This window comes from Lethenteron reissneri, chromosome 24 (assembly GCF_015708825.2).
Source record: "Lethenteron reissneri isolate LAM-NWPU_2019-01 chromosome 24, ASM1570882v1, whole genome shotgun sequence".
Taxonomy (NCBI): domain Eukaryota; kingdom Metazoa; phylum Chordata; class Hyperoartia; order Petromyzontiformes; family Petromyzontidae; genus Lethenteron; species Lethenteron reissneri.
This window is the reverse complement of record NC_083802.1, coordinates 14,136,042-14,146,831: the sequence shown is the minus strand read 5'-3', so window position 1 is coordinate 14,146,831 and position 10,790 is coordinate 14,136,042. Positions and strand designations below refer to the sequence as shown.

Genomic DNA, 10,790 nt, shown 5'->3' with positions numbered 1-10,790 from the left:
TCTTCAACACATTCACTCAAACAAAAATCTTACTGCAGGAATATATTTCACAATTGTTATGGCCATTGCCAACAGCTTCACATATCAAGACCAGTAAAAGCATGGGGCTAATTTGCAATAGCTGCTTACTGACACGTGCAGGTAAAGTTGTTACTTATTTCGCACATTCAGCAAAAAAACACAAGGGGTGTGTACATCTTCTTAGGAACCAACCTTAAACTTAAAAGTAACCACGATTGATTCGATACCAAGGTTTGCCAAACTCTATTCTTCACATCGCACCAGTCTAGTTTTAACATTTTACAGAGCGTCAGGTGAGTTAAATGTATAAGAGATTAACTTGCATATAATGAAAGTTGCGTCGAAATGCGTGTAGCATGGTGGCCGACGATAAATGGAGTTTGGTCATCTATGCACTGTAAAATGATTAAAATGATTACACATACCCTCTCAGTCGCAAACCACGTAATGAACGTAAATGCGCAATAGATGGCAAATGGTTGTTTTCATAAACTATTTAAGCCGTGTAATAGCCCACTTAGACAAAGGTGGTCCATGAATCTTAACACAAATGCATTTGCCGTGTTCCGTGCAACTGGAATTACCCTTGCCTCCCTTTTAAGACGCCCCGTCTCAAGTGGGATCTCAACTGCTTAAACAAGGACTGCCCGTCTAGCATGTACTTTATAGTTGACATGACATTACGTTTGTACCAGCTTGGTGAACACAGTATTGTGTTCCCCAAAAAATGTTGACCGTCACCACTTATGCGTTTTTGTTTACGCGTGTAGGTGCGCCGGGATTTTGGTGGCACGGTGGTTATCACACTGCACGACAATTCCAGCAACCCATATTAACAACCAGGGGGCCACGATTCACATCAGTGACAACAGCTATGTAAAAACTCTCCTTCTTCCCCCGAATTCAGACTGAAACGAGTACCTGGCGAGGTGTGGATAACCAACGCTGTGCAATCAAAGGTGGCTTGCTTACTTACTATTGGCGGTGCTAACACCACTACTAACCTCCTTGTATGCCGTACCAGCATTAATGTGTGTTCCCGAACATTTAGCCTGGCCAGATAAGACTTTGTTGCTGTACGTATGTGGAGTGCCCATATCATTACTACTGGAGAGCCTCCCTCTTTCATTTTGACGAGTTACATTCAGGCAACACACCACGGTACTACAATATGCCTGCGCAGGCAGGGTGTCACAGTTGGACGTAAACAAAACAAGCAAATTCGTTACGGGTTTAGCACACCGGTGCGTTGGAGAGTAAATCCACAATTCGTTACTGAACTAGTAACAAATTGGCACGTTTAGTTTACGTGACAAACCTTACTAATTGGCTGTTGGGTGGTGGCGGGTTTAATGACACATTTATATTTACTCGATTTAATATTTACGTGATCTAATTAGGATATTGGGCACAAAAGCCGACGTGTTAAACAGAGTTGGACGTACCCACGATTTACCACACTACAGGACGGTCCATTTACCCCAGGTCATTCGCGTGGACATTGGAGGAAGCCTGCACGCTGATCTACAAAGCGAAGTGCTCAACAAGCGGCACGCAAACACCAACCAAGCTGTACGTCCATTAGTGTGCCTCCTACACACTAATTCCCACTGTGTGATTGTGTTGCACACTCTCAAGAGTCCGATTCCCGTCATTTGCCAATGTCATGCTATCTGCTGTAGAGCATTAAGAACCCATGACAGCACTGCCACAAGCGTGGACATCTGTGAAAAAAGGCTTTATAGCTCATCAGATTCCTCCAGTATAAATACATATTCTGATTCTGCATGTCGTAAATATATTTTAAACTATCCGCAAGTGAAGATTGTAAACAACAAATACCCCCCAGGTAAATATGGTAAACGAGTGTGCCTTTGAAAAGTAATCAAGAACTAAAATGGAAACTTCATGTCGTTTATTAAATTACATTAATCAATCAAGAGTTTACGTGGTCATCATCACTGGAATCGAATGGATCTCCGATTCAATCGTGAGACCGGTGGACGGGCACGTGTCCCCGCAGTGCCGTCCGTCTCATCCACCGCCGTTCAGGAAAAATAAGAGGTAACATCAGACGAGATCAGTGCCATAATCATCTGGACTACGTCAGCCAAGTCCAGGCACGCAGAGCAAAAACCAGGGCTAGGTCAAAAAAATATTTATAAGGGGGCCCCACCCCACCCCGGTCTTTCTCCAGTGGCTCTGACCACACACTCTGTGATGGGGGGGGGGGGTAAATCAAACACAGCACAGGAAGCTCGGTTTACCTACAGAGCCGCTCCTGCAAGTCGATGCGATGCCACACGCTGCATTCACCACCCACAGTCTATCGCAGCCACAGCTGTGTGTTAAAGTTTGAGTTTCCGTTTTCAGTCATTTTTCACGTTGCATTAATGACAATAGAAGTGTAACAAGTAAATAAAACAAGAAAACCATATAAACCTACACAACACACATGCGTGCGCACCAATCCTTTCCAACCTGAGCTCACCACCGATAACAAACCTGAGCCTTGGTTGTGACCTTCAGTCCTCAAGAACCCATAACTTGCTCAGGAACCATTTTTTAATGATCACCAATTAACATACGTGAATGTGAATTTCTAATTTGTATATTTACAAACCATGAACTGCTAAGTGTAAGATCATGATGCGAACCACAGAGCCAGACGTCTTCTGACCATAAACTAACTGATCTAGGTTTTATCAACTTTTTTTGTAAATCTACAGCCATCTTTACCATCAATATGCTTAAACGATTGTCCAAAATAATGGTAACAAAGTGAAACGAGACATTTTACCCATTCCAATTTAACCACCACCATAGTACTTTAACCAAATGCCATGTCCTTCACCTACATACACAACATGCCCGAGATAACGTTACTAAAGCTGTAATATGTTTCTGACCATCAGCAACTTCTGAATGTAATTTTGAACTTTACAATTAGGACAGAGTGAACATTTATCTCCATGATTTTAAATGGCAAATGAGTTAGGAATCATTGCAATTATATATATTTAAAAAAACCTCTTTAACGTTGCTGATCTTCAACCTGGCATGTACGTTGCCCTGTTTTCTCAAAATGTGAAAATAGGTACAACGGCATGTGATTATACAGAGATATATACACTCTATGTACAGGGTGTAACAAGTTACTACACATACATGTACAGCCCTTTGTCAATGCACTACTGGATTCGGGGCCTCCCCACACCGTGCAGGTCGTGGGGGATATTTGACCATACATCCACCATATTGATCAGTGCAGGTTGCCAAAGGTGGGAAAGCATACACGTGGGAGCATAGATATATACAGTGCAATGTATTTTGCCGCATTGAAAACTAAATGACTTGCAATGATCACGTACTGTTCAACTTAATGCAGTCTGACACGGTATAATATGCATAGACATCTATATTAAGTGGAAATAAATTAAAGAAACAAAATATAAGCTTTTCATAAGTCCAAGAGAAAATGGTAATGAGTATCCATCTAACGGATGCACCACCTCATTGATTAACAGCGATTCATATGCTCACAATACATGCAACGTGCACAAGAGAATGGACTATTTACAATTTATGAGTGATACGCTCATTCTACATTTCAGTTAAAGGAGTGATTAAAATTTTACAAAGACGGAGAAACAACAACAACACTAAGACGGTAAAAAAAAGACAAAAAATATAGATTTTTGAATTGAACTAGGACCCCCAATCGTGACAATTCATCAAATTGCTGGAGGGTGAAGAATCATTACAGGCCTAGTTATAACACAGCAGCCAATTAGCCCTCACACAAAAAAAGGTTTTGCAGCAACGGGGACAATCGATTATGACTTCACTCAACCTATGCATGATCACAATTGCACTTATCTCACATGCGTAATCATACACCGCGTAGTATTAATTACAAATACAAAAGCAACCCACTGCCTGCCTTGGGATATCGCTCAGTGCAGCAGGGCCGCCATTTGCTCTCTACGTGTCAAATAACACAGCTGGCCGCCCTTGGAAAGGAGATGTACCATCTCAAGGGGAATATTCAGGAGACATCTTAATAAACAAATATGTTGAATTTCGTTTGCACCATACGTAGCCAACTGTGCTAATCAGAGGTGCGGGGGTAGGACAACAAACTAAACACAACAAGCAGTTCTAAACAAGTTAGTTTTCAAACTAAATTTAAAAGTGCATAGCTCCAGTGGCTTCCTAATATCGAAAGAGCATTCCAGACGGCCGCAGAAGCGCATTTGAAAGCGTGCGATACAATGACCGTCTTTGTTCAACGGTTAGCCAAAAGCCGCTGCAACGATGACCGGAATATAGTAAACGAGGTTAAGAGTTCAAATCCCGACCAGGGCTAAGCCCCATTATTGATGTCCCTTCTGGGGAGTAATGTGGGGATCACCTGCTGAGGCTGTTGCAATCAGTGGCAAGTCACCAGTGATTGTCCTTGAGAGAGATAGGGGTATACAATAACAATGGGGATTTCCACCTCCGGGTCAGGATGAACAAGCAACACTTGTTTGTGCCAGGGGGATGCTGTTTTTAATGTTGATGTATCTATCCAAATGGAATAAACTACAGGCAGTGAACATGAGAAAAAAACGCTATTCAAAGTACAGTGGAACTTCGGTATACAACCGCTTTGGAATACGTCGAATTTGGTATACGTCGTGTTTTTTCGAGAGAAAAAATGTCTTGGGATACGACGTCTTGCTTGGGATACGTCGCGTTTGCTAGAACTTGTATGGGTCGGGATGAGTCACCACGTACAGTACCCTCGTATACCCCGTTCACGACTGAAACAAAACGAGAGGGGTAGGGGACGTGGGGGAGAGGGGTGGGGGGCGTGGGGGAGAGGAGCGGGGGGGGGCGTGGGGGGCTGCCCCCATGGAGGGTGGAGCCCCGGGTCGAGGCACGCGACCTGCGGGGTTGAGGCACGCCACGTGACCAGCGCAGCTGGCAGCAGCGCTGGTCACGTGGCTTCTGTATGCATTTTAGTAATTAGTGTCTAAATTATTTTATACAACCCGATTAATGTATAATATGCCATATAAAATATCATTTCTTTTCCTCTGGAACGTATTCTTTCCTTTCCCTTTATTTTTCATGGGAAAAATTCGTTTGGTATACGTCATTTTCGGTATAAGTCCTACCTTCTGGAACGAATAACGACGTATACCGAGGTTTCACTGTATGCACATATTTGCACATCACTCACTACGTGTTCAATACTGTCTGTAAAACATATATATATCATTTACAGCCCCTTTTCAATCCACTGTTGAATTAGTGCCTCTCCATTCTGTCAGTCATGGCGGTTGTTTGACCATATTTTACTTTGTTGGGTCAGTGTGGCATAGTGAAAGATGCTTAGGATCAGTAATCACTCGCCACTGATGTTAGTTGTGGTCGGGAATCTAACTCAGCTTTACAGGCTCATAGTGCAGAGTGCTAACCAGGACATCACCACCTACCCCAGGCTTGATATAATCATATATAGTAAGTAGGTAAAAACACTCTTTTCATCACCTTATTTCCAAATCCTTTTTAAATGCTGTTAAAAAAAGTATTCCAAAAATGGTGTATACATGAACTTAATATATTTATGCATAATATGGTAACTTCTAGCATTGCATGTTTTGTTTGCACGCTTAAGAACTGCCAATTGGCATGCATGAGCAGATATTGTTTGTGATCTGAGAAAGCCTGGTGGATGAGACACCGTCTCAATGGAGGTCTCTGCAACGGACACACAATCTCATCGGTATCCTTACACAACCGCTGTGCCCATGACCAATGATCTCATTTTAAGGCCAGTAAAATACATTCTCCCAAGACCACCACAGGCTCAATAAACTCATTCAGCCGATTTGACATTCCACCCATACCGTGTGGTTCTTCGCGATTACAGAACTACTTGTGAAGCCAATTTGTATTTTTTTGCATCCACCCACTACCAGCATTTCCCTTTGCAGAACGTTACAATCTACAGTAAAAAAAAGAAAACACAAGGAGTGTTCTCCATTTTCTCTATGTTGCCGTCGTTCTGTTGATATTATTATTGGTGTGGGGGGGAGCATTTTAGACGACTTTGCAGACCGGTCGACGGTGACATCTTATTGCGAAAAAAATAATACACCCATCAATTTGCCCCATAGTTTAAAGAAAAGAAAATTGGAAGCCGTATAAGATTTCCCAATATGCATGAGACCCAGATCCGCGCCGAACTTTAACCCCGATCTTAGAAGAGCTCCTTTCAGGTGCCACTGTGGGCAGATCTGCCTGCACCCTTTTTACCGCGGCGCTGGGGTGGCAGGTGACCCCACATGACCAGGCAGCCCCCGTTCACGTGACGCAGCAGTCGAGCAGAAGGCAGCGTACGCGCTCAGCCTCTGCCCCTGACTGCAGTTTCAAGTGCTGTTTGTACAACAAATAAAATACGACAATAATAATAAAAAAGGGACTGCGGCTCAGTTTATGTTTACGCTCGCGTGGAGCCCAGACGACTGGACGCATTAGAGGAGGCAGTTTAACTCGCTCGGTAGTTTTAAGCGTCCCTCTCAGTGGAGACTCTCAGGAGTGGTCCATGCTGTCCAGACTCCCCCCCCCCCCCGCCACCATCCACCCCGGAGCGATGGCGTCGTGAGAAAAGTTCCTGGCGCCGGCCACTTCGAGCGTTTGCGTCTTCGGATGTTGGAGGGGGTGGGGGGACGGGACTGGTAAGGGTACGGTGCCGCTTTGAAATTTGTTGGAAGCTTGTGGTCATGGATAAGATGGGTGGGGGGGGGGAGCAGGGGGGCACTGCACCCCAAACGACATATGGGGTCTCCTCCCAAACCCACGGCCTACCCACTACCTTGCGCCCACCACCGCATGTGTCCCGACAGTTGTCGTCAAACGCAATCGACGGGGAAGAGCTGAATCTGGCGTGGAGACCAGTGCAGCCCCACGGCGGTGTTGTAGATGAGCGACCAGACGTAGGGGACGAAGAACTCCTCGGGGCTCTCCTCCTCCACGTACTTGAACTTGAGCTCGGGGAATTTCTGCTCGGACGGTGAAGCGGGAGGGATGGGGGTCGGAGCAGGAAAACGGTGAGCGAAGGCGAGGGGGGGAGACGACGGAAGGGAGACGAAGGGGGAGAGAGGTCGGTGGGGGACGGCGACAAAAGCGAAAAACAAAAATTCCTTCGGTAAACAAATAGTGAATATGAAACACGATTACTTTGAAGTACAGCTTCTCAAAGTATATACCCAATTTTTTTGTAACGTGTTTACATTAGTATTATTATTTACGGTCGACATGTTTTGTTTGCTCACGAAGGGTAAAAAGGGCATTTTAGTTGGAACCTTCATATTTTTATGAAATAATGAATGAACGACTAAGCTGTCTAAAACCAGGGGCCCAAATTCCCACAATAACAAAACAAGACTCCTCTGCTGGAATTCTCTGAACATCCCAAAAACAGCTCTTCTATCTATATGTTTACAAACCACACCTCTATTGCCATAGCGATGTGCAGACCCCCATACATAAGAATGCCAGCACTGGTACCAATACTTGAGAATGGCAACATCATTTCAGGTGCGCCCATGCATTATCTGGTCCAACCCATGTGAGACTAGGCTCTAAGGAAAGCTGTCTCGGGTGTGGACCAATCAACTTCAAGGACAGTGCATACATTATCAGAGTTATGTTTTTTGTTTGCATTTTGACTGCAGGTATTGTGGTCTATGCAAACATGACTCCTCGTAAAAAAGGTGTCAGTTTTGTTGCCAGATAAAAGGGTAAAAAACCAATTATCATATTTTTTACTGGCAAATGAGGTACCAATGGAATATTGCTGGTTGTTGGGCTTGCCTGCCCTCCACAAAAAAACTATTTTTGCATGAAAGCTTCCACACAGAGGGTGGGTCATGTGACTATACTTAACCACACTGGTCAGTGCAGGTTGGTGAAGGCAGGGAGCATAAACGTGGGAATGTAAAGATACAGTTTAACAATGGATTTTGCGACACTGCCCCCTGCTGCCTATGGCAACCTGTTTGTCCATGGTGGTCACCAAACCAAGGACTATGCAGGCTCAAACCTGCTTAGCTTGAGATCTGATGCGACCGAGTGCATTCCGGGCAATTTTGTCAGAGGCTCAATGAGCTTTTACTTAGTTGAAGTAAGGGCTCTTCACGGGCTCAATGCTAGAGGGCACCTAATTTTAACTTGGGTAGAAAACTATCCCGCCCGAATAAAAGGATACGAAAACACTCGTATCGGCACATAAAAGGAACAGTCGTACAAATAACAAAAAAAAAACATGAGCGCATGAGGGAAGGCGCTGGCCATGAACAAACATTGAGGGCAGTTCAGTCCGTCAGAGTTCCAGTTTATCAGTTGTGCGATTAATCCGGAGCAAGATTCGGCACTGGCGTCAGAAATCCCGTCTGCCCGCGATACGCCATGCCTATCATCGGCACCACGCCGTTGGGAGAAGCGTGGAAGGCAGACGGGGGTTGAGCCCTAGGCGCCTCTGGAACACGTCCGAGCCAATCTAAAGAGGCGCGCACTTGGGCCGATAACGGGGAAAGATTCCGCGTCAGGAGTCGGGGTGGGAGGGGAGTGCCAGCGGAGGACGGGGAGCAAACTGTAAACATCCCGTCTAGAGGGACAAGGGGGCGCCTGTGGTCTTTGCCAACACTTCATTTGTATGCCCACCCCCTTCGTTCCGCCTCCCCCCAAGCCACCCCAAAACAATACTTTTAAATGAACTGCCGTAATACCGCATACAATGCCATTCAACCTGACCCACGAGGGAGCTGAATATGTACAAGACCGAGCCTTAACAAAAGTGAAGACGAAATAAAAATGGACATTCAAGCCAGCTGTTTATAAGCTCCCTGAAGCAGTGGTGTTTGGCTGATGCAATACAAATTGTGATATTCCTTGCTGTTTAATTTCCCTGGTGTCATCATCCTAGGCTCCTGCCTCACCAGGACTTTGATGACAATGGGCGTGGGCAATCTTAACACATTTATCGTGTATTGGTATTAGGTGAGCTTCCATACCACATAGGTATCAACGCTCTTCACTCACCAAGTTGCGATCAGAATCTGAATATTTATTTATACCGGAGGAAGCCAATGAGCTATAGAGCTCTAGTTCACATATGCCCAGTCGGGGCGGGTCAGAACGTTACAACAACAAACAATACAAAAATACAATAGGAGTGCAAAGTATAGGAAAGGTTAGCAAATCACAAAAAACTACAAACTCACTCCAGTGAGTCGACATGGCACACTGACCTTTAGCCTGTCCTTTGGAAGAAGGATGGCTCCTTGCTTGATGACGTCCACCACCTGGTCCACAGACAGCCCTGTGCCAGCCTGCTCCAAGCGGGCCCCGAAGAAAGAGATCACCTAGGGGTGGTGGGAATATTGCAACAAATTTTTGTAGCAGACGTGGCACAATTATCTTTATGTAAAAAGCAAAGCAGCAATAGAGCCTCAAGACTCTTTTCTCAGGAGGGTCCTTCAATCCGATATTTTGGCCAATTCCTGATTAAAGTATTCTGACGCTGTTCATGTGGCTAGTCCTGCTGTTCCCGCAAATGATTATGCTCATGGTGCTTTGGACGACGGTTCTGCTGTTGCTGATGGAGTTTGATGATGATGATGTGTATAATTACATCAATCCTGCAGACACTCGGTTGCAGGGTGAGCAACGATGTCACATTCGGGGTCAAGAATGATATGAATTTGGATGGCTTTAGAAAAACACAGTTTCCTCCGAATTGCCAAAGTCAATTTACATCCTAATGGCCAAGCTAGAGGTGGGCAAAATACATTCAAATTACAAATTATTGCTGGAGTACTGTAACGTAGATACCTATTACCAACAAACCGTGTCTCAAATTACCAATCACTTTAAGGTGTGCGATTTAGATACCAGTTACAAATTACAAACGTAACCAAATCGCAATACTTGAATCGCACGGGATTTATAGACTGCTCATGTATGTGTGTGCCCGGTGCCCGCACGGCGCAAGCTCACGGTGTCGATGTTCTGCATAACGTCGGCGAAGGCGGGCTGCGCGCGGTACTGCTCGAAGAGCTCCCGCTTGTAGAGCAGCGTATAGACCAGGTTCGGATTGTGCTGCAGAGAACTGCACAAGCACGAGTTCACCACCTCCAGCATCATGCGGATCACCTCCTCGATCACCGTCAGGTCCTGCGCCTGTGTCCCGTCAGTCAGGACACGAGAGCACACGACAACACGCAAGCATGCAAGTGGATAAGCGGACGTGCGAGTTGAGTCAAAGGGGTTTATTATACAGGGCAGCGCGGTCGGCAGGGGGTTTTATTAAGCGCCATGGTGGCGAGATATTAACTACCTCGCTTAGTATGCAGGAGATCGTGGGTACCATCCCAACCGTGACGCCTGTAGATTTGGAGTGTGCGTGTTCTCCCCGTGGTTGTGTGGATTTTTCTCCAGGTCCTCCGACTTTTCCCTCCACATTTTAACACATGCATTTAGAGCATTTGGCTGCTATAAATTTCTACGCAGTAAAGCTACTTCGTTGAGCTATCATTTGTGGCCAGGTCTCTTCTGAAAAATAGCAATATAGCTCAGTGGGCCTTACCTGGTAAAATAAAAAATAGTTTCGTTTTAGTTCAGTATCAGCTTCTGTGTATTACATTTGCCAAACGGTGACGGAATTCTGTGAAATAAAACTGACCGAAACATGTGATCCTGCGCTGTAATTTCCT

General features: G+C 45.2%; 1 protein-coding gene across 2 annotated transcripts in view; it reads right to left on the bottom strand.

The window, feature by feature from the left end:
• DYM (dymeclin) overlaps window positions 1-10,790 on the bottom strand; it is a 33,392-nt gene continuing 22,602 nt past the window's right edge. Inside the window, exons 16-18 of one of the 2 annotated variants that reach the window (XM_061558385.1) lie at window positions 10,075-10,257; window positions 9,327-9,440; window positions 1-7,076 (exon numbers count right to left, since the gene is read on the bottom strand). In XM_061558385.1, the coding sequence (XP_061414369.1) occupies window positions 6,927-7,076; window positions 9,327-9,440; window positions 10,075-10,257 (447 nt within the window). In that variant the 3' untranslated portion in view covers window positions 1-6,926. The remainder of the gene's footprint in view (window positions 7,077-9,326; window positions 9,441-10,074; window positions 10,258-10,790) is intronic. The other variant, XM_061558384.1, reaches the window with a different exon arrangement.